Source organism: Oncorhynchus kisutch, linkage group LG17, assembly GCF_002021735.2.
Source record: "Oncorhynchus kisutch isolate 150728-3 linkage group LG17, Okis_V2, whole genome shotgun sequence".
Classification (NCBI taxonomy): Eukaryota; Metazoa; Chordata; class Actinopteri; order Salmoniformes; family Salmonidae; genus Oncorhynchus; species Oncorhynchus kisutch.
This window is the reverse complement of record NC_034190.2, coordinates 21,735,261-21,762,222: the sequence shown is the minus strand read 5'-3', so window position 1 is coordinate 21,762,222 and position 26,962 is coordinate 21,735,261. Positions and strand designations below refer to the sequence as shown.

At 44.6% G+C, this 26,962-nt stretch overlaps 4 protein-coding genes across 6 annotated transcripts; 1 reads left to right on the top strand and 3 right to left on the bottom strand.

Annotated features, from left to right (window-relative positions):
* Positions 1-372: 372 nt before the first annotated feature.
* Positions 373-7,612, bottom strand: nkain1 (sodium/potassium transporting ATPase interacting 1). The gene is made up of 8 exons (XM_020505234.2): positions 7,381-7,612; positions 6,761-7,151; positions 5,903-6,040; positions 4,644-4,724; positions 4,337-4,534; positions 4,182-4,242; positions 3,902-3,983; positions 373-3,751 (listed from the first exon to the last, which is right to left on the bottom strand). Exons 2-8 carry the CDS (start codon positions 6,812-6,814, stop codon positions 3,742-3,744), a joined length of 624 nt encoding a protein of 207 aa, XP_020360823.1. The 5' UTR covers positions 6,815-7,151; positions 7,381-7,612; the 3' UTR covers positions 373-3,741.
* A 1,115-nt stretch (positions 7,613-8,727) lies between these two features.
* snrnp40 (small nuclear ribonucleoprotein 40 (U5)) lies at positions 8,728-13,665 on the bottom strand. Its single transcript, XM_020505229.2, has 10 exons — positions 13,422-13,665; positions 12,911-13,040; positions 10,936-11,029; positions 10,654-10,819; positions 10,236-10,358; positions 9,879-9,999; positions 9,625-9,707; positions 9,379-9,440; positions 9,187-9,290; positions 8,728-9,014 (listed from the first exon to the last, which is right to left on the bottom strand). Exons 1-10 carry the CDS (start codon positions 13,533-13,535, stop codon positions 8,965-8,967), a joined length of 1,047 nt encoding a protein of 348 aa, XP_020360818.2. The 5' UTR covers positions 13,536-13,665; the 3' UTR covers positions 8,728-8,964.
* zcchc17 (zinc finger, CCHC domain containing 17) lies at positions 13,425-20,065 on the top strand. 3 transcript variants are annotated; one of them, XM_020505230.2, is made up of 7 exons: positions 13,425-13,787; positions 14,711-14,883; positions 15,552-15,652; positions 15,753-15,844; positions 15,929-16,029; positions 16,977-17,167; positions 17,991-20,065. In XM_020505230.2, exons 2-7 carry the CDS (start codon positions 14,745-14,747, stop codon positions 18,150-18,152), a joined length of 786 nt encoding a protein of 261 aa, XP_020360819.1. In that variant the 5' UTR covers positions 13,425-13,787; positions 14,711-14,744; the 3' UTR covers positions 18,153-20,065. The 3 variants fall into 3 exon arrangements, with proteins under 3 accessions (XP_020360819.1, XP_031649124.1, XP_020360820.1); XM_031793264.1 differs by having other exon boundaries at positions 13,778-14,002; XM_020505231.2 differs by lacking the exon at positions 13,425-13,787 and adding an exon at positions 14,269-14,485.
* A 903-nt stretch (positions 20,066-20,968) lies between these two features.
* fabp3 (fatty acid binding protein 3, muscle and heart) lies at positions 20,969-25,437 on the bottom strand. Its single transcript, XM_020505235.2, has 4 exons — positions 24,933-25,437; positions 22,330-22,502; positions 21,355-21,456; positions 20,969-21,220 (listed from the first exon to the last, which is right to left on the bottom strand). Exons 1-4 carry the CDS (start codon positions 25,003-25,005, stop codon positions 21,167-21,169), a joined length of 402 nt encoding a protein of 133 aa, XP_020360824.2. The 5' UTR covers positions 25,006-25,437; the 3' UTR covers positions 20,969-21,166.
* Positions 25,438-26,962: the final 1,525 nt, after the last annotated feature.

Sequence of the window (26,962 nt, the reverse complement as noted above, 5' to 3'; positions counted from 1 at the left end):
TCTCACAATTGACAAAAATACAATAATAACCTAAAAATAAACTAATAAATATACTAATAATTCAATATCAAAAACACTGGTTAGGTAAATCTGGACAGTTTATTCCCAGTCCCAGATCCCCTGGGCTGATGTTCCCCTATAATAAACATATAATAAACATACTGCTATTCCGGTTGGTACAGCATGTTCAGCGGACTATGACCGTAATGGATGGAGCCCAGCCGCAGCCACCGCAACGTGCTGAGACACAAAGACCCAGAGGGTGTTCACGAGGCTGGATCTGGATGCTCTGCTAGACTGGTGGAATGTAAACCAACCAACAGCCTTTTCAATAGTGAAAAGTAGGGCGTAACCTGTAACAACCAAATAAATTACAATTCAATAGTGAAGCTAGTCTAGTGTGTTACTGTCACTAGAATAAAGTAAACCAGGGATGGGCAACTGATGGTGTGGGGCCCACAAAAACCCTGAACTTATCATGAGGGGCCACAGTCAGGGTCGGTTCCAGGCAAATGACATGTGGTTTTATTGATTTTGGTAGTCATTCTTAGTCAGATATCATATTAACATGAAATAAGTCATGACAAAATCTGTAAAATTGCAGAAAAGTAATTTTTAAATGGGAGTTTTCACTCAAGAGTGGGGCAACTGAAATGTTTTGCTGCACAGATTTAGAGCTAATTTCACACAATTCTATGCATTTTGCCATAGGGTGGATAGAAATGTTTGAAGTTGTTAATATCATATCTGAGTGAGAGTGACTAACAAAATCATTGGGGTCCCCCTGGTCGGTAATTAGACCATGATTGCTACAAGGGTAGATTGCTGGCTAGACTAAATGAAATTTAAAAAATGCTAACATGGGCCAGTTGAGTGACTGTCAGTGACTGACATAAGAGAAAAACTGCTGATGCATAACCACATTTCGAATTTGCACCTGGTGTATTCTACTATTCTAACTCTCAACAGTAAATTGAGATCCAAAATCACATATTTTTTCATTTGTGGGAGATTAATCCTCAGGAGACTATATGCAACAAATAATGCATGGTCTATTATGGAAGATTATGCTACACTGAACAAAAATATAAAAGCAATTTCAACAATTTTACAGTTCATATAAAGAAATCAGTTCATTTTAAATTCATTAGGTCCTAATCTATGGATTTCATATGACTGGGAAAACAGATATAAATCTGTTAGTCACAGATACCTTAAAAAAAAAGGTAAGGGCATGGGTCAGAAAACCAGTCAGTATCTGGTGTGACTACCACCATTTGCCTCATGCAGCGCAACACATTTATTTTTTATTTATTTAACCTTTATTTAACTAGGCAAGTCAGTTAAGAACACATTAACACATCTCATTTGCATAGAGTTAATCAGGCTGTTGATTGTGGCCTGTGGAATGTTGTCCCACTCCTCTTCAATGGCTGTGCGAAGTTGCTGGATATTGGCAGGAACTGGAACACGCTGTAGTACGTGTCAATCCAGAGCATCCCAAACATGCTCAATGGGTGACATGTCTAATGAGTATGCATGCCATGGAAGAAGTGGGACATTTCCAGCTTCCAGGAATTGAGTATAGATCCTTGCCACACGGGACCATGCATTATCATGCTGAAACATGAGGTGATGGCGGCGAATGAATGGCACGACAATGGGCCTCAGGATCTCTTCACGGTATCTCTGTGCATTCAAATTGACATTGATAAAAATGCAATTGTGTTCGTTGTCCGTAGCTTATGCCTGCCCGTACCATAACCCCACCACCACAATGGGGCACTCTGTTCACAACATTGACATCAGCAAACCACTCGCCTACACCATGCCATACAGTCTGCCATCTGCCAGGTACAGTTGAAACTGGGATTCATCTGTGAAGAGCACACTTCCATCGAAGGTAAGCATTTGCCCACTGATGTCTGGAGTCTTAACAGACTGCATTCAGGTCGAGACCCTGGTGAGGACGACGAGCATGAAGATGAGCTTCCCTAAAACGGTTTCTGACAGTTTGTGCAGAAATTCTTCATTTGTGCAAAACCACGGTTCCATCAGCTGTCCGGGTGGCTGGTCTCAGATGAGCCCGCAGGTGAAAAAGCCAGATGTGGAGACCCTGGTCTGGCGTGGTTACAAGTGGTCTTCGGGTTGCGAGTCCTCACAATGACATTGGAGGCGGCTTATGGTGGAGAAATTAACATTAAATTCTCTGGCAACAGCTCTGGTGAACATTCCTGCAGTCAGCATGCCAAATGTACACTCTGTCAAAACTAGAGACATCTGTGGCATTGTGCTGTGTAACAAAACTGTACATTTTAGAGTGGCCTTTTATTGTCCCCAGCACAAGGTGCACCTGTATAATGATCATGCTGTTTAATCAGCCTCATGATAATCCATCCTCCTGACAGGTGTGGCATATTTTGATGACGGAGAAATGCTCACTAACAATAATGGAAACAAATTTGTGCTCACAATTTGAGAGAATGAAACATTTCTGGGATCTTTTATACAGGTGTGTGTGTGTGTTTATGTATAGACAACACCAGACTGATTTAATTGAGAAAGTTTCTTTATTTCTCCCCCCCCCCCCCCACACACACACACACCTGTCTCATCCAAGTAAACCACTTCAGAAATACAGCCCTCCTATCCTCTCCTCCCTGCCCTCTCCTCTCTTCCTTCCTGGAAACGCTCCCTGACCAGACCTATTGTATGTTGGTGAAATAAATCAGTGTCCTTCATATATTCCTTTCATCAATATCATCAGGTCAGACCAGTGATACTGTATATTTAGGGATGGATGGAAGGAAAGAGGGAGTGAATGAAGTGTAAGGAGAGAATAAAAGGAAGGATAGTAGGGTGTGAGGAAGGACGCATTCTCCCCCAAAATCAAGGAGGACATTGGGGGAGAAGCTCAATTACATACGCCTCACATCATCTCTCTCCTGGCCTCCTTTTCAAAACCCATTGGATGAGAACGCCAGAGGTCACTCCCCTTGAACATTCTCCTCCAATTGGTTTTGAGAAGGAGGCGAGGAGAGTATGCGAGAAGTATGCAATTGAGATTCTCCCTGGGTCGTCTAAAGGTGAGAGGAGAAATGTAAAGGGACGTGGCTACACGATCACCCCCTCACCACCAAACAAAAGCAGCAACCATTCATCAGCCAGATATGTACATGCACAGAATCCCCCATATCTTTACCCAGAGACACTAAAGCCCAATCCCTAACCAGTCCATTTTTGCCGTGATTGTGTTTAAACAGTCACCCTGTCACAACAGAACTAGGGACAAGCTTGGAATTCGACATTCGACTGTTCTATTACAACATCACATTCTAAAACGACAACATGAAGAGCTGTGCCCCATGTGACTTCGAGGCCCCTTCCACAATAGTTCAGAGGTCATCCAGCTAGTCCTGTAGCGCCACACACACAGGGTCGCAGGAATGTGGAGAGCCGGTAGGTGCAGTGTCCTCTCAATATCCTCAGTGTCCATTAGGATGTGACCACGCCCAGTGTCTCCCTGCCATCTCCCCCTGCTTCCCCCTAGAACTGCTGGTACATTCACCTCAGGGGTGTCAGTCAGTTTACCCTTGGTTAACACATACACACACGGTTTCACATACACACACAGGTGAGTCTATCGTTCAGTTGTACTGTGACACACAGAGTGAATGTTCTATTCCCATGGCGACTCCGCTTCCCTGCTGAGATATTGTCTGATAGGTGCGCCACCTTCACCTACCCAGCACTGAAAGAGAGAATGATATACAGTTCCAAGGAAAAAGGTCACACTAAAAAGTAGATATCTCTTGTTGAACCAATTCCCTCCCTACTGGTTAGGGGTTTAGGGATCACCGCGAGGTTAAGGATGAAAGGTTAGAGGTCAGGGGTTACTTACGTGTAGAGGGGCTGCAGTTGGAGGTGGGAGGTCTTCTGAGGAGGCTGGTAACCATAGGAGTCAAAGCCACCAATGAAATCAACTGACAGAGGGAGAAAGATCAGAAGCTGACAGAGCACTCAGATGCAGATGGAACACTCAGATGCAGATGGAAGACTCAGATGCAGATGGACCACTCAGATGCAGATGGACCACTCACACCGACGGAACACTCACACCGACGGAACACTCACACCGACGGAACACTCACACCGACAGAAGAAAGGTGAGCAACACTCACAGCTATCCTCGTCATCCTGGAAGACTTTGCTCACGTAGCAGGCATACACAATGCCAAAGAGCTGAGGGACAGGTAGACAGGATGAGGTTAGTATCATAGTGTGTGTGTATGTGTGTGTGTGTGTGTGTGTGTGTGTGTGTGTGAAAGATACTCACAGCCAGTAAGACCTGTAGTGCAGAGCTCAACACCTCAATGTACTGGTAGTCAAGGAGACAGCCGGAGACGGTGATGACATGGTGGTCATCAGGGGCAATGCGGGAGTCCAACACGGGTGTTACTAGGCAACCAGGGCCATGCTCCATCCACCATGACCGATGCAGCGACGTGTTGAAAGTCATTAGGAAGTCCCTGTCCTACACACACACACACACACACATTTTAAAACATGATATATGCACACAAATGTTATAAACACATAAACACACATTATCAACATGCAATAAACAAACACACATCTCTTACCTGAGACAAGTGTCCCACCTCCAGGTAGAAACAGATGATGAAGGAGTTCCATCCCACCCACAGCACCAACCACACTGCATACTGACAGACACAGTGACAAAAAGGGGTTAGTGCGTGTGTGTTAAATAAAACTATGTGACCAAAAGTATGTGGACACCTACTCATTAATATAGAGTTGGTCCCCCTTTGCTGCTACAACAGCCTCCACTCTTCTGGGAAGGCTTTCCACTAGATGTTGGAACATTGCTGCAGGGATTCATCCATTCATCCACAAGAGCATTAGTGAGGTTGGGCAATGATGTTGGGCGATTAGGCCTGGCTCGCAGTCGGTGTTCCAATTCATCTCAAAGGTGTTCAACAAGGGCATTGTCATGCTGAAACAGGAAAGGGTCTTCCCCAAACTGTTGCAACAAATTTGGAAGCACAGAATCGTCTTGATTGTCATTGTATACTGTAGCGTTAACATTTCCCTTCACTGGAACTAAGGGGCCTAGCCCGAACCATGAAAAACAGCCCCAGACCATTATTCCAAACTTTACAGTTGGCTCTATGCATTCGGGGCAGGTAGCGTTCTCCTGGCATCCGCTAAACCCAGATTTGTCCGTTGGACTGCCAGAGGGTGAAGCGTGATTCATCTCTCCAGAGAACATGTTTCCACTGCTCCAGAGTTCAATGGCGGCGAGCTTTACACCACTCCAGCCGACGCTTGGCATGTGCATGGTGATCTTAGGTTTGTGTGCGGCTGCTCAGCCATGGAAACCTATTTCATGAAGCTCCTGACGAACAGTTCTTGTGCTGACGTTGCTTCCAGAGGCAGTTTGGAACTCGGTAGTGAGTGCCGCAACCGAGGACAGACGATTCTTACGCACTACGTGCCTCAGCACTTGGTGGTCCCGTTCTGTGAGCATGTGTGGTCTACCACTTCGCGAGTGAGCCGTTGTTGCTCCTAGATGATTCCACTTCACAATAACAGCACTTACAGTTGACCCGGGACAGCTGTAGCTGGGCAGAAATTTGACAAACTGACTTTTTGGAAAAGTGGCATCCTATGACGGTCCTATCACCGTATGTTGAAAGTCACTGAGCTCTTCAGTAAGGCCATTCTACTGCTAATGTTTGTCTATGGAGATTCCATGGCTGTGTGCTCGGTTTTATACACCTGTCAGCAATGGGTGTGGCTGAAATAGCCAAATTCACTCATTTGAAGGGGTGTCCACATACGTTTGTGTATATAGTGTATGCATGCATGTATGTCTCACCAGTATGAGGTAACGGGATCTGAACTGCACGGTTCCAAAGATCCCCAGTATGACGGCCATGATTTGGAGGAAGTTGGCCAGGATAGGAGCCCACTGGTAGCCCAGGAAGTCAAACACCTGTCTCTGTAGTGCTGCCATCTACACACACACACACACCCACACAGGTATATTTTTACTAAAAGAGTCCACCCGTACTTCTAGAGGATTGGCATGGTATTACATTGTTACAGTTTCACACGCAAACACACAGATAAGGAAACAACTGTCTTTCTCACACACAAGTCACACAATCTGCCAGTTGTTTCCATGGAAACTGCCAGGAGCACCAGCTGAGGGACTACCCCCCGACACACACCCACTAATAAACTCCCCAAACAACTGAAAATATGCTGTATTCCATGTGCCCACTGTCACACTATATCACAAAAAAATAAACACACACACCAACAATAGCACACCACCACACACACTATTCAAGTCAGAAAATAAAAGTAGAAATTAAAAACTGGAAATTAAAAAGTTTAGAGAGACCGATAGAGCAGGAAGACAGCGTGAGGGAGCTCCCTTGTTTTCCTGCTGTTACTTTCAAAAGCTGAAGGGTTCCTTTTCACGTGGTCTCCCAGAATACAGTGATCACCACACACACTGTGTGGTTGCCAATAATACCAATAATGTGACACACACAGCTAGTAGTTTTGAAACACTTTTCAGTCAGTCAGACCAGCACTCCCTCTCAGTTACACACACAGATTCGTTGAGTGAAAGAGGAAAGGTATATGGATATAGTCAAAATATGCTCAACAACAACACCTTTTCTCATTCTCCCAATCACATTTCACCTCACCCCAACACACTCACCAGCTGCAGTGAACATATCGCCACCAGCGTGCATCTCCCGTCACAATTCCCCATCTTGGAGTGCTCTGGACGCGGCTTGGAGCCACAAAGGCTCCGGGGAAAGGACGGGTGGTCACCGGTCAGATCCAGACTGGCAGCCCGACTCAGATCACACCATGCCCGGCCAGATCTCGCCTAGACCCCGGCCTCTTGGTTCTTCTAGGTACGGAAGACTACTTGAGATACGTTAAATCACACCGACACCAACCAAGCCCGACCCGCCGTGATCATTCTGTCGGTGTGGGTAGGTAAAGGTGGCTGTGGTTCGCCGGAGGTGTCCTCTTCTTCACGCGGCGAGGTCTGCGGTCCGACCACTAGGTAACGATTACGAATCGCCTCGAGCCGGCCACACCTTCCGGTTGGTAGCGAAAGGAGGGGGCGAAAACCACACAGACAGACACAAAGAAAGACGGAAAGCTGTCATAACGGAGCAGGTCTCGCGGGTATACATTAGCATAATATGATAATGGATAACACGGGGAGGGAGAGGAATGAAATGAGCGGATGGAGGTGGCCAACTGTCTGGGATGGCTAAATGAAATATACCACGCACCGACACAAAGCCGTAAATAGTGACTCACGGTTGGTTTTCAAGACGTTTGCGCTGCTTTCCCGTTCTCCGTAGGCCTCCGATGGCGTAATGCTAAAAACCAAGACTAGGGATCTCTTCTGTCTCGCGGTGTCTTTGTCAACAATCGGTGGTGCCTGCCGGGGTGGGCGCGAGGGGGTTCGAGGAGGGGACATTGCAAGCCCCCCTCATTTCAAATGAGGAACTGGGCCGTGTTCCTTGATGGCGACCACTGATTTGACATGATGGGATTGAATAAAGTAAATTAGTGACCCACTAAATAGATTTTAACTTCAAACTTTGTCAAATAAATTATAAACTAAAGGAAAGGGTGTAAGGATGCAATTTTAAAGTAGTCGAAATGGGCCCCTGTATTCTGCAGACTGCATGGGGAAATCACCGCTGGTCAGCTCATTAGGCAGAGTGAAGATTAACTCAGAAATATAGCATTCGTCAAACTGACCAAGACGCACCTCCAACAACACAACACCTCACATAATTCTACCCCCAAACAATTGAGCTCAATCACTGGCATATGGGATTATTTATGTGAGGAGTTGACGCTGCCCTGTGATAAATAGTCCCCATTCTGTCAAAGGAAGAGGCGTAAAATATTTTGCTTGTCCATTCCCAACGAGCCTCTCCAGGGTGCTGTTGGAGACACATCAGTGCGGCGCTCCACCAACGTTCCGTCAAATAAAAACATGAACATAAATCTTGTAGCAGATATAGAATATGGTAGAACCAGTATGTGGCCCTTTCAGTAGCATACAGGCTGGAGATAAAATGTATGACAATGTAATGAGACAGACACATTTTACATCATGCAGGTTTCTCCGATCAAACAGCCTAACCTAAATGGCGCCCAATCAAGTAACAAACATATCCTAAAAACAGGACCGGTCAAAGTAAAATGGGCAATATTGATTGGAGGATCACAACTGTTGTCCAGGTGGGGCAGAACATATAGGACCGGCCCTGTGGGTAGTGAAACCGTGGAGCGCGAGACGTTCAGCAGAGACAAAAGAAACAGGACTAGCAGCGAATAAAAATAAAATAATGGAATTACCGGGCAGAAATAAGAGTGAGAATAATACAATATCTAGGACCATGCTCTGTCATGGTTGGCAGCTAGTGGTTAAATAATTCAAATACATTTGCATAAACGAAATCTAAATAATCTATTACTTTGATTAGATTGCTCAATATTGATTTGATATTCTAAAAGTCAATTGAACCTTATGGCCATTTAAACCCCTATTTGGTTGTATGGCTGTGTTTATTAAGAGTGTGAGAGTTTAACAAAAGGACATACTAATAGTTTCAGAGTAAAGACATCCAAATATTCAGCTTCAACAAGAACAGGAAACGGAAGAACAACATTCTTCCAGAAGTAGTTTATTAAGAGAAATACAACAAAAAATTACAGGTGTTGGTTGTTGTGACTAGAAATTATAAACACAAAATACTGTCTCATTATTAAATAGAAGCATAAAAAAGTACAGAGTACTGATCATTCACACAACGGAGCAGAACATACACACTCAGATGTACACACAATTACCCTTCTCTCTCTCTCACACACACACAAACAGTCCTACTGAATCTCTCCCATGTAGAGTCTCTTGTCACTGGCACCAGAGAGGACTGTGGGAAAGTAACAAAATAAAAATGAGAGAGAGAGACTAAGCACTCAATGGAAAAATAAATAAATATATATATATTAGAGAGAGTGACTAAGCACTCAATGATTTATTTTTTTAAAAGCAATAGAAAGAGGGAGAGTGTGAATAGCCAGACAGATATAAAGCCATCTCACCAATAGGCTCCTCAGGGTGGAAGGCGACCTCATTGACTGACCCAGCATGGCCTGGCAGCTTGTACAGGATCCTACGAGACGTGGTGTCCCACACATATACAAACCTGGACACACACACAGCTTATAAAGGATCATAAAAGAGGGGATTGGTGCATTTATGTTGAGGTTTCGTACTGCGGAGAGTGTGCTCACCTGTCGGCTGAGCCTGCTGCAATCTTGCTGCCGTCAGCGGACCAGGAACACCTCAGAAGGTTCTGCAGACACAGCAATGTATTATAAACTAAACCTATACAGAGTGTATTAACATGCCATAACCATGCTATAGCAGGCCACTAGGCTTATCAAACATGATATGAGCACAAATATTGACACTCACACTGAAAGTCTTTGTCCAGTTCCAAAATCAAAACACTCTCTGGTCAAAGGTATTTTATTTACCTTCTCAAAGTTGTGAATGTTCCCCTGGAATATCTTAACACACCTCTCCTTGGGAGCGAACGGACGGACGTCCCAAATACGCACTGCAGGACAATACACATTTGTACACATAATCAAGAACTGTAAACACACACAGTTGGCGATAGAAACACAAGCGTTTCACTACACCCGGCATAACTGCTAAACATGTGTATGTGACAATGTATCTCACACAAACACATGCATTTAAATATGACACACCCACACACACTGACCTGTGTTGTCCATGGAGTTGGAGAGGAGGTAGGACCCCTCTGAGCTCAGGCTGAGTCCAGTCAGAGAATCACCATGACCATGCATACTGTAGACCAGCTTATTCTGCCTCAGGTCCCACACCTACACAAGGAGTTGATCACTGTATGGCACAGTAGCCTTGCCTCCTGGTAGTATCCAGGCCCGTAGCCACAAAGCATATCTCAGAGTTGGAGTGCTGATTTAGGATCTGTTCATATGATATTTTTCATTATGACCTAAAAGGCTAAACTAACCTTAGATCAACACTCCTACTCTGAGATACTTTGTGGACATGGGCCCAGGTCTTTCTTTCACACTATCAAAACCCACACACGTACCTTGATGTCATTGTCGATGCCCCCAGACAGGATCTGGTCGCTGGTGTCGTTGAATGTGACAGCCAACACCTGGTAGGTGTTTTGGAACGTATGGACCGCCCCCTTCTTACGGATGTCCCACAGCTACAACACACACGCGCACACTGTTAACAAACACAACAATATCCTAATTACGGCTGTCCTTCACTTACAACAGTCAAACAACACTCAGAAAGATTGTACAGGGTAGGTTTTAGTTCCAGCTCAGTGTTAACACACCTGATTCAATAAATGCACTGCTCGTAAGAGAACTTGATCAGGTAATCAGGCATGTTAGTAATGCTGGAATGGACCTAAAGCCTGCACACACAGTAGTTGTCTAGAACCAGGTTTGAAGAACACTGGCTTAATTAAAGCAGTCTGTGGTAGGCATGGTTACCCTGACAGTTCCGTCGTCACTGCCGGTACAGACGAGCTGGGGTCCGCGTCGAGCAGGGTAGCAGGAGTTAACGAAGGAGGTGTGGCCTTTTAGACGCTTGATTCTCTCGCCCGTCTCACTGTCCCACACTCCCACTGTCTTATCTATACTGGCACTGAACAGCAGGCTGCACACACACACAGGTGGGGAAAGGGTCATTAAACACACGTGATATTGACCCAACAACTACATCACGTTTTTACCGGACCTGAGCGAGTTTGTGTGTGTGAATATATATCCTACCTGCCGTCTGTGTTGTAGTGAAGGTCCATCACAGCTCCACTGTGTCCCTTCAGGGTGGCAAAGTTATCACAATCCCCATACACATTCCACATCACTGTAGAGAGAGGGAGATGGATGAGTGTCACCAGTTAGGTCAAGTGAGCGAGAGTATTGTGTGTGTGTGTGTGTGTACGCACGCACACAGTGCCTTCTATTCAGACCCCTTGACTTTTTCCACATTGTTACATTAGCCCTCCCTAAAAAATATATATATATATATATAAATAAATATATACATGTTATTTTTTTTATAAATCTACACACAATACCCCATAATGACAAAGCAAAACCAGTTTTTTTTAAAACAACATTTTAGCCAAATGTATTAAAAATAAAACATTTACATAAACATTCAGACCCTTTACACCTTCGACAGTAATTACAGCCTCAAGTCTTCTTGTGTATGACGCTACAAGCTTGGCACACCTGTATTTGGAGAGTTTCTCCCATTTGTGACGACACTCTCACTCCGTCTGCCGTATTCTCTCTCTTTGCTCTCGTTTTCCTTAACGGGATGTTGGTGGGCGGATCCGGGAGGGTCGTCAGAAATGGGACACACCTGGGCCCGGGTTGAATCATGTCGTAACCCCAAAAAGTGCTAAACAAATCTAAATATATTTTATATTTGAAATACTTCAAATCTCCACCCTTTGCCTTGATGACAGCTTTGCCCACTCTCTTGGCATTCTCTCAACCAGCTTCGTGAGGTAGTCACCTAGAATGCATTTCAATTTACAGGTCAGCCTTGTTAAAAGTTAATTTGTGGAATTTCTTCCCTTCTTAATACATTTGAGCCAATCAGTTGTGCTGTGACAAGGTAGGGTGGTATACAGAAGAGAGCCCTATTTGGTAAAAGACCAAGTCCATATTATGGCAAGAACAGCTCAAATATGCAAAGAGAAACGACAGTCCATCATCACTTTAAGACACGAAGGTCAGTCAATCTGGAAAATGTCAAGAACTTTGAAAGCTTCCTCAAGTGCAGTCGCAAAAACCATCAAGTGCCATGAAGAAACTGGCTCTCATGAGGACCGCCACAGGAAAGGAAGACCCAGAGTTACCTCTGCTGCAGAGGATAAGTTCATTAGAATTACCAGCCTCAGAAATTGCAGCCAAAATAAATGCTTCACAGAGTTCAAGTAACAAACACATCTCAACATAAACTGTTCAGAGCAGACTGGGTAAATCAGGCCTTCATGTCCAAACTGCTGCAAATAAATCACGACTAAAGGACACCAATAATTAGAAGACTTGCTTGGGCCAAGAAACAAGAGCAATGGACATTAGACCGGTGGAAACCTGTCCTTTGGTCTGATGAGTCTAAATGTGAAATTTTTGGTTCCAACTGCTGCGTCTTAGTGAGACGCAGAGTAGGTGAATGGATGATCTCCGCATGTGTAGTTCCCACCGTGAAGCATGGAGGAAGAGGAGTGATGCTGTGGGGGTGCTTTATTTTGAATTCAAGGCACACTTAACCAGCATGGCTACCACAGCATTCTGCAGCGATACACCATCCCATCTGGTTTGCGCTTAGTGGGACTCTCATTTGCAGAGTGAAGGAAAAGCAGCCAACAAGTGCTCAGTATGTGTGAACTCCTTCAAGACTGTTGGAAAAGCATCCCTCATGAAGCTGGTTGATAGCTTTGTACATTCTTGGCATTCTATCATCAATGCAAAGGGTGGCTACTTTGAATAATCTAAAATATATTTGGATTTGTTTAACACTTTTTTGGTTGCTACATTATTCCATGTCTTATGTCATAGTTTTGATGTCTTCACTATTATTCTACAATGTAAAAAAAAATCAAACAAAACCCTTGAATGAGTAGGTGTGTCCAAACTCTTGACTGGTACTGTACATACACACACACACACACACACACACATATATATATATATATATATATATATATATATATATATATATATCACTCACAGATGAGCCTGTCATAGCCAGAGGAGGCCAAGGTGGCTCCATTGGGATGGAACTTGCAGCAGTAGACCTCTCCCTCATGGCCACACATCAGCATGATGGGAGCCTGCAGGCTGGAGCTGCGGGGAGGGCCCTGAAGAGGGGACATGTTAGATTATCATATTACACCGTCACAGACAGGCAGGCAGGTAGACGCACTTACTATTCTCAGAGCGTTACTGTATGTGCATGGCCCACTAACAATCCTGGTATTGATTAAACTAGCTGATAAAGTAAAACAATTCTACTTGCTATCTAGCGATCAAAATAAGTTTACTAGTAGTATATGCATTGGATAGCCTTAACTAGTAAACAAGTGCATATCTCAGTCACAGCGTATCAAAGCTGCAATTGAGGTTATTTTCCTGTTACTAGTTGAAAGACTGAAAACATTGGTAGTTAACAACTCTCTGAAGCTAACTAGCGAAATTGAACTTCCCCCTTGTTGAATGTTGATGACCCCCTCCTTTCTTACCATGGCCACGAGCTGTTGCGACTGTGCGGCGGCGATCAGCTCCGTCCTGGGCCTCTTGACTCCGCCGGCAGGAACCAAAGCCATGTCCCCCGGTCTCTTCTTTGGCTCAATCATGGTTTAACAACTCAATGAACACGATGGTGTATAACAGAAATCGATTTGAATAAATGAACTTCTTTCAACAAACCGCTTTCGACACAAGTACGAAGTGAAGAGCGGTCTGAGGTACTTCCGGTTCTCAGGGCGATTGATTGGTTCGCAGATCCTCTGTTAACCTTGATTGGTTATCATTGTTGTTGACCATGGCCCGTGAACCGGAAGAAAACATCTGAAACAGACTACAAAAATAAATACTCGGCACACAAGGTAGCTATAATATATAATAGTGTTTATATAAACGTGTGTAGGTGCGGATTAAGATTTGATTGCTACATATCTCCCTATAAGAAGTGTACATACGTATATTTGCCCCTAAGGTAGGGCAAGCTAACAACGCCAAGGCTACTAGCCATAGGCTATATAAACTCGCTAGCCTAGCTAGCCAGCCAGCCCATCAATCTAGTGCTTAAAAACAGGAAAAGGTAAAACGGCTACATTTTGAATCAGTTTGTCACCCTCAGCAACATACTGCTTGTTGGCAAAGTTACTCAGGTTGCTTACAGTAGCTAGTTGACCCCACATCCAGCCATGTATTCTATACTGTATGTATAGCTATTTAACATGTTGCCTAGTCAGACACTGTTCCAGCTGGCTGATAAACAATGTCTACCTCGCTATCTTTTTTCTTTTTCAAATCTTGTCTCGTTGATTGAGACAAGTGGGTGTCCACCCCAAAGTGCCACACGTCATGATGACACTCGTCAGTCTCGATCAATGAGAGAATATTTGAAATAGACAAGATGGCGGCGTACACATTGTTGGATTACATCATGGAGCAAAACAATGATTACATTTAATAACAGAGCATTTTCTAAATTCAAACGAACCCCCTGCAACTAGACATGGATGTATAAAAGACTTGGTGTCTTCCAAGTCAGGAATTGAGAAAGTATCACCAAGTTAAGGTTGGTAGAAAATTCTGTGCTAGCTAGTTAGATCAGTGATTCCTTTTAACAAGGCATTACGAAGGAGGAAGGGTACACAGTTTCAAAGCAGAGTGCCAAAATACATAACCAGGCGTATTCAGTGGGGTGCAACATTACAGAATGTTTAGATTGAGGTGTTGCACCTAGTCTTTACATGATGATCATCTCCTTACCTAACCCAGTTGTCCTTCTGTGTGTCTGCAGGGAGAGAGTTATACTGTGAGTCGCCATCATCATCATGGCAGACTTTGACCATGACCAGCAGGAGCCTGCAGGACTAGATGGCTTGCCAGCCATGTACAGTATTGTGAAGGGAGAGGTGGCTTCTGTACAGACCTACGGAGCCTTCATCAAGATTCCTGGCTACAGGAAGCAGGGTAGGCTTAAGGCATCAGCATGCTTCAGTTCGGCTGGTGCCTTGAACGAGTGTGCTCTCATGCTCCCTTAAAAGACCTTTGCTTGGAAAACGAGAAAAAAGCGTCAATAGTACAGTTTGTCCATTTTGAGACGCTGTAGCCAGTATACTTCCTCAAAAGTCAGAATTAATCTAATATAACTCAAATAATCTGTCATTCATTTGGAGATCTTAGTCATGCAATTTTACATCTAATTAATGGTTGGTGCATTATTTTTCCCCACAAAATGTGCATGAAAACCTGTTGTCTCTCATTGAATGACAACAAGGACTTTATTGAAGAGTTCCTACTGTTGACCAATCACTGACGAAGCGGTGTAGACTTTGGCTCCCGAACTTTGGCGGGCATCGAGAAAAAAACCTTACCCAAGTCCAAGATGAACAGAAACGTCACAAAATGTCGCCATGATATATGCACAAACTCTTCCGAATTGTTTCGGCTGGGAAGGATGCGGACACCTTTGGGCATCTTTCACTTTACAATATCTTTGACTTCATGATCTCTTTCTGATTTATATTATCTTTGTCTGTTTTGAGTATTACGGTTTCTTCTGAGGCACTACTCTTTCTCCTCACTTTCTACCTCTTCCCTCTATCTCTCCCACTTGATCTATTTTCGCTCTCTCTCAGGGTTGGTTCATATCAGTGAGTTGTCAGCATGTAGGGTTGAGAATGTTGCAGAAGTCGTTGACGTGGGAGAGCAGGTGTGGATCAAGGTCATCGGGAGAGAGGTAACACGCAGACACATACACGTAAATAAACTCCATCTCTCCCTAATGAGAAAATGGTTCCGAACATGGCCTTACCTCTCCCTCCCTCCATCTTTCTCAGATGCGTGATGACAAGGTGAAGCTCTCCTTCTCAATGAAAGCTGTCAATCAAGGAACAGGGAAAGACCTGGACCCCAACAATGTCATAGCAGAGTATGTATTTGTGTCTGTTTGGGTGCACTGATACGATGATTGGCTATTGCTGCTTTTTTCAAGTGTGTGTGTGTGTGTGTGTAGGCAGGATGAGCGGAGGCGTAGACAGTTCAAAGATGGTACAGGACGGAGGATCACATTGGAGGCTGTACTCAACACCACCTGCAAGAAGTGTGGCTGCAAAGGTACAGCCACATGAACACTAGGGGGGGTTGAAATATTTTCACTATTCCAATAGTATCATGAATTTCTTGGATATTCAAAACCTGCACGCACTATAGCTGCAGCTGTGAGCGAACAGACTGAGGAAGAGGGAGAGATGCCAAGGCAACTCAGCTACAGCCATGACTTGCTAACTAGTAGCAGCTACAATATGATTTATCATGTTATTTATCATCCCATTTAAGTGCCTGTCTTGACAGGAGTAGCCTAGAGACGCTAGCTAGCTAAGCTAATTGAGGCCACATGCTGTGCTTTCTCCTCAACCCCATTCAGATAAAACAGCCTACCTGTTGGTTTCTCGTTGTAGCCTTCTCCTTCTCCTTCTCATTGAAAAGTTTGTTTTATTAAATTAATCATTTGAAATGTCCTTGTATGTAACAATGTCACATGGGTATTTTAATTGAGAAAAAAGCCTTTTCAGTGTTATAATAGGCCTTTAATCAAATGTTATCACAAAAAATGAATACTCACAAGTATTCAAATAGTAATGTCCGTTCGGACATTCAAATAACCATTCATATTCCTAATGAACACATTCTCTAGACAAACGGATTCAACTAATCCTGAAGACCTTCAATCAATTCTTGAATTATGTGTGTTTGGAACTGGACTGGAACAAAAGCCTCTACACACGGCCCCTGTTGTTTACCTCCATCCTAATGTAGCATATGATCTCGCTCTCTCTCTTTCTTTCTCTCTGGTCTCTTTGCTAAGGATTGTTTTTCTCTCTCAGGTCTCTTCGCTAAGGACTGTTTCTCTCTTTCTCTCAGGTCACTTTGCTAAGGACTGTTTCTCTCTTTCTCTCATGTCACTTTGCTAAGGACTGTTTCTCTCATGTCACTTTGCTAAGGACTGTTTCTCTCTTTCTCTCAGGGCCCTTTGCTAAGGACTGTTTCTCTCTTTCTCTCAGGGCACTTTGCTAAGGACTGTTTCTCGGCCCCAGGGCTGCAGTATGATCTGATACCTGAGGAGGGCGATGATGAGCCTCAGCAGCTACAGAAAGAGCCTATCAACCCCAACCTCATCCCACTTGCAGTCCGCAAAACCCAACCTCCACAGGACTCACACAAGAAGAAGAAAAAGGAGAAAAAAGAGAAAAAGGTAAAGACCACAGAGTGACATAGAACTCAAGGTTTTATATTCCTGTCTCCATGGTAAGGATTTATTGGTGCCAGGGGTATTTATCAATAGTATACAGTGGCTCTTTCTCCCTCTCTCAATTCAAAGGGCTTTATTGGTATGAGAAACTTGTTTACATTGCCAAAGCAAGTGAAATAGATAATAAACAAACAAATATTAACAGTAAACATTACTCAAGTTTTCATTTTAAATAGACATTTCAAATGTCATTATGGCTTTATACAGTGTAATAATGATGTGCAAATAGTTAAAGTACAAAAGGGGAAAATAAACATAAATATGGGTTGTATTTACAATGGTGTTTGTTCTTCCCTGGTTACCCTTGTGGCAACAGGTCACAAATATTGCTGCTGTGGTGGCACACTGTCGTATTTCACCCAATAAATATGGGACTTTATCAAAATTGGATTTGTTTTGGAATTATTTGTGGGTCTGTGTAATCTGAGGGAAATATTTGTCTCTAATATGGTCATACATTTGGCAGGAGGTTAGGAAGTGCAGCTCAGTTTCCACCTCATTTTGTGGGCAGTGTGCTCTCTGTTGAGAGCCAGGTCTGCCTACGGTGGTCTGTTTATCTCTCTCTCGTGTGAGGTATTTATGGCTCCTGTAAAATGTAACACTTGGGTGAACACCCCCTGGTGACCATGTCTCTCTGTCCTGAGAGAAGTTGCATCATTGCAGAATAACCAACATTTTAAATAGATGATTCATGTAGTGATATAAAACTCTAGCAGTTTGATTCTTCTTTGTCTTTCATTGCTTATCTCTCCTCCCCTTTCCTCAGGAGAAGAAGGGGAAGAAGAAGAAGAGGAAGAGAGAGAGGAAGGAGTCCGAAAGTGACAGCAGCAGCAGTGGACCCAGTCAGGCCAAGAGAGGGCGCCATGACGACAGAGAGGACAGAAAGAAGAAGAAACACAAGAAACACAAGTCCCACAAACACATCTGAGACTGATCTGACGGACTGACACACATACATTGCACTAAACACACACAAATGACACTGTAAACACACATACACACAGTTAAACTGTGAACACGCACATACACAGCGTAGACTTGGTTGGACACACACACAAGTTGACGCAACAGTCAGAAGCCCCTCATAGCCCCTTGCCCTACCGTCTGACACATACAGATCGATAGAAACCTGATAGGTGTTAGCAATATGGCAGCTTCCCTGAGCCCATCGGAAAGTTAAGTATATATTGCACCTATCCAGTTCCCTCAGATCTACCTTTAACACTGAAGAGGTTAGTGTTGTTTTCAGGATGACAGTATAGGTGTCTCAGATCCCACAACACCTGGAGTTAACATCTCAGGAACCATATCAAGACGTTGTAATCTGTGCAGGCCTGTTGTGTGTTAGTAATACGTGTATCTGGAACCAGTCCACCTGTCCTCACTGGTCAGGTTAAACGCATGACATACACTACATGACCAAAAGTATGTGGACACCGGCTCATCGAACATCTCTTTCCAAAATCATAGGCATTAATGTGGAGTTGGTCCTCCCTTTGCTGCTATAACAGCCTCCACCCTTCTGGGAAGACTTTCCACTAGATGTTGGAACATTGCGGAGACTTACTTCCATTCAGCCACAAGAGCATTAGTGAGGTCAGGTACAGATGTTAGATGATTAGGCCTGGCTCACAGAAGGCGTTCCAATTCATCCCAAAGGTGTTTGATGGGGTTGAGGTCAGGACTCTGTGCAGGTTAGTAAAGTTATTCTACAACGATGTCGACAAACCATGCTGAAACAGGAAAGGGCCTTCCCCAAACTGTTGCCACAAAGTTGGAAGAACAGAATTGTCTAGATTGTCATTGTATGCTGTAGCGTTAAGATTTCCCTACACTGGAACTAAGGGGCCTAGACCAAACCATAAACTGTCCCAGATCATTAATACTCCTCCACCAAACTTTACAGTTGGTACTATGCATTAGGGCAGGTAGCGCTCTTCTGGCATCCGCCAACCGCAGATTTGTCTGTCGGACTGCCAGATGGTGATGCATGATTCTTCACTCCAGAGAAGGCGTTTCCGCTGCTCCAGAGTTCAATGATGGTGAGATTTCCACCACTCTAGCCGACGCTTGGCATTGCGCATGGTGATCTTTGGCCTGTGTGCGACTGCTCAGCCATGGAAAACCATTTCATTAAGCTCCTGACAAACAGTTATTGTGCTGACGTTGGTTCCAAAGGCAGTTTGGAACTCGATAGTGAGTGTTGCAACCGAGGACAGATGATTTTTACACGCTTCCACACTCCGTGGCCCCGCTCTTCAGTAAGGCCATTTTACTGCCAATCTTTGTCTATGGAGATTGCATGGCTGTGTGCTCGATTTTATACACCTGTCAGCAAGAGGTGTGGCTGAAGTAGCCGAATCCACTCATTTGAAGGTGGTGTCCACATACTTTTGTATATATATATATATATATAGTGTACATACATCAAAGCAACACACACAGGAAGTGGTAAAGCCGTAAAGAGGAAGTGTATATGTGTTACCCCAGAAACACGCCACTTCGATACAGCTATGACCGGAAGTTACTTTTTCGTAGCAGGTTAGGAGAATAAGGTTAGGGTTAGCAAAAATGCTCTCGTAACCTTCTACGAAAAGTCACGGTCATAGCTGTATGGAAGTGCTGTGTTTTTAGGGAGTCCCGGTCAAACATACAGGAACCTCATGCTTGCGATATCCTGTTGGTACACGCCCCTTATTGTGTGTGAACACGTGTACTCTGCAACCATGTCATCCAGTACTTGAAGATGTGTGTTTGTGCGCAAAGGAGTTTGTGTAACATGGTCCATATTCCTGTATGCAAACTATGAGGGTCTTTATTAAAGATTTGAACTGTCAAGTATTTCATGGTCCGTATGGTCACAAAGCGTTCATGAAGCAGAGCTTTGCTCCAGTCTGGCTTGGTCATTTATGGTGATGTTGATTTTGACTTGGTTTTGTTAGAGTTGATCATTACGTTGTAGGGTTCATTTGCTCAAACACCAGTCTGTTTGTTCCATGTTGTGGTCGTAGCATGCAGGGGTCACTGTGAGGTGTCCTGTACTGCAGGTCCTCTGTCCCTGGTTGGCACCCTGTCTGCAACACATGATACCAATCTACACAAGCCAGGAATGCGCCCAAATTAGAACACACACTCATAGCCCAGGACACACACACACCTACGCAGCCAGGCACCAATCACAATTTCTGTTCACCTAGGAGGAGCCGATGGTGGCACACACTGAGGTTGGTCTATAATTATTTTCCTCGTGATGCTCTGTGTAAACCTAGTTAAGATGGAAACTTGTCACTGTTTTGGAACTGCTATAATTGTACCAGAAGTCAACTCCCCCTCCCTGAGCTACACACACGGCCATAACTACTCAGAAATGGGTCAAAGTGGAAAGGCCTTTACTTGGTGTTGTGGCAACACACAGACTGCCTTGATCTGTCTGAGGAGCCATATGCTGTTTCCACACAGCAGCCTCTGATCTCAGCTTGGCACAAAATGGCTGCCATGCCTCACCCTGATGGGTCCTACTACTGTAAGATGTGATGAGCCATTTGGCACAAAATGTTTGCCACACAACGTTGGTAGATGAGTTGACTTTCCTCCAGGCCAGTGGAAAAATTCCTGTGCTTTCATGAAACTAGTGTGTAGGTGCAGTACCCAGTGTTATAACCAATGACTTATCTATACACAATGGTTTATATACTGTGACTGTTGTCATGGTGAGTGTGATTGACAGAGAAGCACTCGGGACGGTTTTAGAGAAAAAAAAACATAAGTGGAATTTATTCAGTGTTTCATACAGAAGAGAAACACTACAAAGAGAAGGACGGGACAGCAGGGGGAGTCAGGGGTTCGGTCAGATGGGTTAGAGGTCGTTGCGGTGGGGGTCGGGTAGGGTTGTTTTTGGGGGCAGGTGTGGCAAAGGGTAGTGCAGTTTTTTGGGGAATGTTGTCACTCGGCCTTGACGTAGGAGCGTGTGGAGACGACGTCACCCAGAGTCAGAGTCTATGGAGAAGAGAGGAGAGGATATACAATATACACAGATTTATATAGAGATTTTTTTTATATACATATATACAGTGTGTGTATGTATATGCAGACGCTCCATAAATGTACACAAAAACACACTCAGTACTGACCAGTTCGAGGGCGTTGCCGCTGACTTCACGGACCAGAGTGGTCTCCTTGCCGTCCCACTTCTGCACGTGAACCATCTTACCACCGTCTATCGTTATTAGGGACTAGAGAGAGCGAGAGATATGTTATGAACACACACGTCACACACTATTGACTGGGGAAAACTGGAGAGAGGTGATAAGAAGATACAATCTACTACTAATTAAATGAGTTTGAGACTGTGGTGAATGTGTGTAATTGCAGATTAAGAATGGATATGACTGCACTTTCAACAAAGTTAGCCTGCACTATGTGACATGTGTGGCCACCTATCGAGAGTTGACTTGAGGTTACTAGACACACACACAAACAAAAGTAACTATTCCTCAACAATAAGACATTGTGTGTGTGTGTCTGTTCTCTTTTTCACTCAGATCATGCTTAGTAGCCTCTCTCTCTCTCTCTCTCTCTCTCTCTCTCTGATTCATGTAGCAGCTGTCTCCGGTCACAAAGCTACAACTCATCATCCTTGACCTCTTACATTTTGACTCCTCAACCCACCCAACATTTCAAGGCCTCTGGCTCTGTTTGTCTGTTTGAAATCATTTGCTCTTCTACTGAAACCTGCATGTCATGGCGGATACAACCATTACCTGTAATCCAGCATACATAACCTCTAGTCCCTGACCTCTCACCCCATTATAAGGATACACACTCATGACAACTCTTACAATGTATGATAGCGGCATCATAATGCATTATAGCTGTAAAGTGTAGTGTGTTAGCCATGAAAATGACTGTAAAGTGTTATCATTAAAAACATAGTTAAAACACACACCATAAAGTATGACTGATCATCAGCTAGACATCTAGGACTTAAATCAGTGTCTCAGCATCCTGATCTAGGATCAGGTCCATCCTGTCCATATAGTCTTACTAATTATGATCTAAAAGGCTAAACTGATCCTATATCAGCACTCTTAACCCTGACCTCTTACCTTGACTTTCCTATCGTCGGCGGTGGTCTCGTCGAACTCCGCTCCTAGTTTGAAGGAGATCTCGGTGTTCTTGAAGGTGCTCTGTGTCTTCAGAGTGACTGTGTCTCCAGCTACCTCGATGATGGTGGTGGGCTTGGTCATACCGCCAACCTGGCGTGTTGCAAAGCCCACACCTGTCAATCAAAAACACATCACAAGTTAACACTTCATCTAGATAAGGACATTATAGCCTACTATCTCATATCACATCTTGATTAGAAAGACTGCTGCTGCTGCTGCCAATACAGCCCCACCCTTACTGTAGATATTCCTTTCTGAAGAAAAAGGCCATGCACGCACCCATGCACGAAAGCTCTTTTGGGGTTAATTATGTGTGACTGACTGACTTTTCAAGCCCATAAAAACTCCTTGTGACTATAGTGTGACTATAGGTCCAAAATAAAAAGGTACATACTAAGGGAAGTCTTTACACCAGACAGTGCACTGCATCACTTATTGATCTGTTCTGTTTGTGGAAACTGACTGCTGATTGGACTGATCTAATGGAATCTAATTCCCACTCTTATCTCTATTTCCTGTGTTCTTTAAACATTCAGCAAAAGTCATCAGACCCAGCTGTGTGTGATCTGTTCTAGAGTACTTTCCTCCTCCCCTGAACTAAAGTAATGTTTCTGTAGCAGCTGAGTTGATCTCCCAAGGCAAATAGAGACACAGTCACACAATCCATACAACAAACAGCTAGTTTGTGGCACCTGCCTGAGTGATCCGGAGAGTTGGTTGGGGGTCAATACTATGGTGACAAGAGCAGAGGGGTCGAAGCTAATAACCCCAGGGGTCAACGAACGGGTCACACACACACACTATGTTAATATTGAACCCCTCCTCACAACCTAGCCTCAAAGAAGGACCACTCTTTCAGAGAATTTCACCCCCTATGTGTGTGTGTGTACACAGCTCAGACTACAACGAGTTTCTCACAGTAGGGGCATTTCCCCCCCTCCCCCATTCAAACGGAGAGAGCGAGAGAGACGGCAGCAAGGTTTGTGACCTGTTACCACAAGAAAAGGGCAACCAGTGAAGAACAAACACCATTGTAAATACATATACCTATATTTATGTTTATTTATTTTCCCTTTTGATTGAACTATTTGCACAGCGTTACAACACTGTATATATACATAATATGACATTTGAAATATTTATTCCTTTGGAACTTTTTTGAATGTTAGGCGGCAGGGTAGCCTAGTGGTTAGAGCGTTGGACTAGTAACCGAAAGGTTGCAAGTTCAAATCCCCGAGCTGACAAGGTACAAATCTGTCGTTCTTCCCCTGAACAGGCAGTTAACCCACTGTTCTTAGGCTGTCATTGAAAATAAGAATTTGTTCTTAACTGACTTGCCTAGTTAAATAAAGTTTTTTTTTTAAATGTAGTCTTTACTGTTTCATTTTTAGTTTATTTAACTTTTGTTTATTATCTATTTCACTTGCTTTGGCAATGTAAACATGTTTCCAATGTCCATAAAGCCCTTTGAATTAAATTGAATTAAATCTCTCCCTCACTCTCTCCCTCCTGATATCCCTCTCTCTCCCTCCTGATATCCCTCTCTCTCCCTCCTGATATCCCTCTCCCTCACTCTCTCCCTCCTGATATCCCTCTCTCTCCCTCACTCTCTCCCTCCTGATATCCCTCTCTCTCCCTCACTCTCTCCCTCCTGATATCCCTCTCTCTCCCTCACTCTCTCCCTCCTGATATCCCTCTCTCTCCCTCACTCTCTCCCTCCTGATATCCCTCTCTCTCCCTCACTCTCTCCCTCCTGATATCCCTCTCTCTCCCTCACTCTCTCCCTCCTGATATCCCTCTCTCTCCCTCCTGATATCCCTCTCTCCTTCTGTCCCTTTCCCTCTTCGTTCTCTATTTGTGTGTGTCCAACACACACCCTGTTCTCCCATGCTTAGCATTAACGGCTGCATTATCCATTTAAACACGCATGCTCTGCTACTTACACACACACACACACACACACACACACACACACACACACACACACACACACACACACACACACACACACACACACACACACATACACATACACATACACATACACATACACACACACACACATACACACACACACACACACACATACACACACACACACACACACACACATGCAGCGCTCACACACCAGTGGAGGCTGCTGAGGGGAGGACTGTTCATAATAATGGCTGTAATGGAATGGAATCAACCCATGTGGAAACCATGTGTTTGATTCCACACCATTCCGGCAATTATTATGAGCCATCCTCCCCTTAGCAGCCTCCACTGCCACACACATATATGAGGGCGCACACAGATACACACACCTGTATGTGTGTGTAGTTTTGGGCGTATATGTGTATTTGTGAGCTCATGTGTGTCACACACTCATGTTCACAAACACACATCAGTACAAAACACACACATGTGGGTGCACACAAGCACACACCTTTAAGTACTCATGAACACTCACACCCTTCTCACAAGTGCACACATGCACCCACAGGGAGGCACACCCCATCCTTTACCATTACCGTTACACTACAAACGCACACGCTGCTCACCCAGAGCCTTCATGTATTCGTCAAAGTTCTTGCTGTCCTTCAGGTTCCATGTGCCTGTGAATGCCTCAGCCATGTTGTTAGCAGTGGTGTGGAGGAATGAGAGAGGGAGTGAGAGAGCAGAAACAGAATGAGAGAGTGAGTGAGTGAGAGAGAGGGACAGAGAGACTGCTATGCTGCAATCCTACTGGTCGGTTTTATACCGGCTGTTCGTGATGTCATCACTCTGAGCGGGGAGAGGAGGGAAGGGGGAGGGAGGGGAGGTGAGAGGAGACAAAGACACAGACAGACAGACGGACGGACGGACGGACGGACGGAAAATGAAGGTGTCCAGCAGGAAGAATAAAAGACAGTCAAAGGGGAAAGAGGGAGGAAGCCAGAGAGTCAGGGGGAAAGAGAGAGGAAGCCAGAGAGGGAGGGGGAAAGAGGGAGGAAGCCAGAGAGGGAGGTGGAAAGAGGGAGGAAGCCAGAGAGGGAGGTGGAAAGAGGGAGGAAGCCAGAGAGGGAGGGGGAAAGAGGGAGGAAGCCAGAGAGGGAGGTGGAAAGAGGGAGGAAGCCAGAGAGGGAGGTGAAAAGAGGGAGGAAGCCAGAGAGGGAGGGGGAAAGAGGGAGGAAGCCAGAGAGGGAGGTGGAAAGAGGGAGGAAGCCAGAGAGGGAGGGGGAAAGAGGGAGGAAGCCAGAGAGGGAGGTGGAAAGAGGGAGGAAGCCAGAGAGGGAGGTGGAAAGAGGGAGGAAGCCAGAGAGGGAGGGGGAAAGAGGGAGGAAGCCAGAGAGGGAGGTGGAAAGAGGGAGGAAGCCAGAGAGGGAGGGGGAAAGAGGGAGGAAGCCAGAGAGGGAGGGGGAAAGAGGGAGGAGGACAGAGAGGCAGGGGGGAAAGAGGGAGGAAGCCAGAGAGGGAGGGGGGAAAGAGGGAGGAGGACAGAGAGGGAGGGGGGAAAGAGGGAGGAAGCGAGAGAGGGAGGTGGAAAGAGGGAGGAAGCGAGAGAGGGAGGGGGAAAGAGGGAGGAAGCCAGAGAGGGAGGGGGAAAGAGGGAGGAAGCTAGAGAGGGAGGGGTTGATGATTGATTTGGTGTGAAGGTCAGGGGGAACGACATGGACATTTTCTCTCTTTCTATTTCTCTCCTGTTTTCTACCTCTTTCTCTCTCCCCCATCTGACCAACGACCTCACTCTAATTATTCACTCAACAGATAAAGAGACAACGATAGAGAAAGAGTGTGTATGTGTGCGTGCACACGGGTGTATGTGTGTGGTTACCAGCAACAGAGTGACACACTGACCAGGAGTCAGGACTTACCTGCCTAACTCTGTAATGTTAATGACTCTGTAAGGATATACAGTGGATTACAGTTGATAGACAGTGGATGTACAAATGTACAGTATCAGTTTAAATATATCTAAATGCAGAGAGGTGGGGGTTCCTGGGATGGCAGAGGGGTAGAGGATATAGCAGCCTGGAGAGGAATGGGGAGGGGTGGGAGGTAGATGGCTGAGAGTGGATGTGGCAAGGGGGGTAGATCCTGGTGATTTATGGGCCTTTGTGAGTCAAACTGGTTTAGTTTATTCAGCAGTGAGGGGTTGTCTGCTACCCAGGAGGCTTTTGGTTTGAGTGGAGTCACTTCCTTTTTTTCTTTTTTCTTAATACAAAGTGTCTTGTTACTTTTTGGCTCTGTGATGCGAGCTAACTATTCAATTATATGAATTTGTTTATTGTGCAAAAAAGTGATTCCGATTGTGTTTATATTGTGTTTGGGAAATCTAAAAAGGTATTATCCCATTCAGTACAGACATATGTAGCGGCTTTACTTACCACAACATCAACATCCCACTGGTCACACACTGGCTGATTCAACATTGGTTCCACTTCATTTCAATGTGAAATAGACTTTGAATTTTGTGCTAAGTGGGATGTTTTAGAAACTGTGATGTTTACAGGAATTTTGATTATTTCCAGGGATACACAACATACTGAAATATATGTAGATACAGTATATTTGTTAGACATAATACTATATTTCCCTTGACGGAGTGATG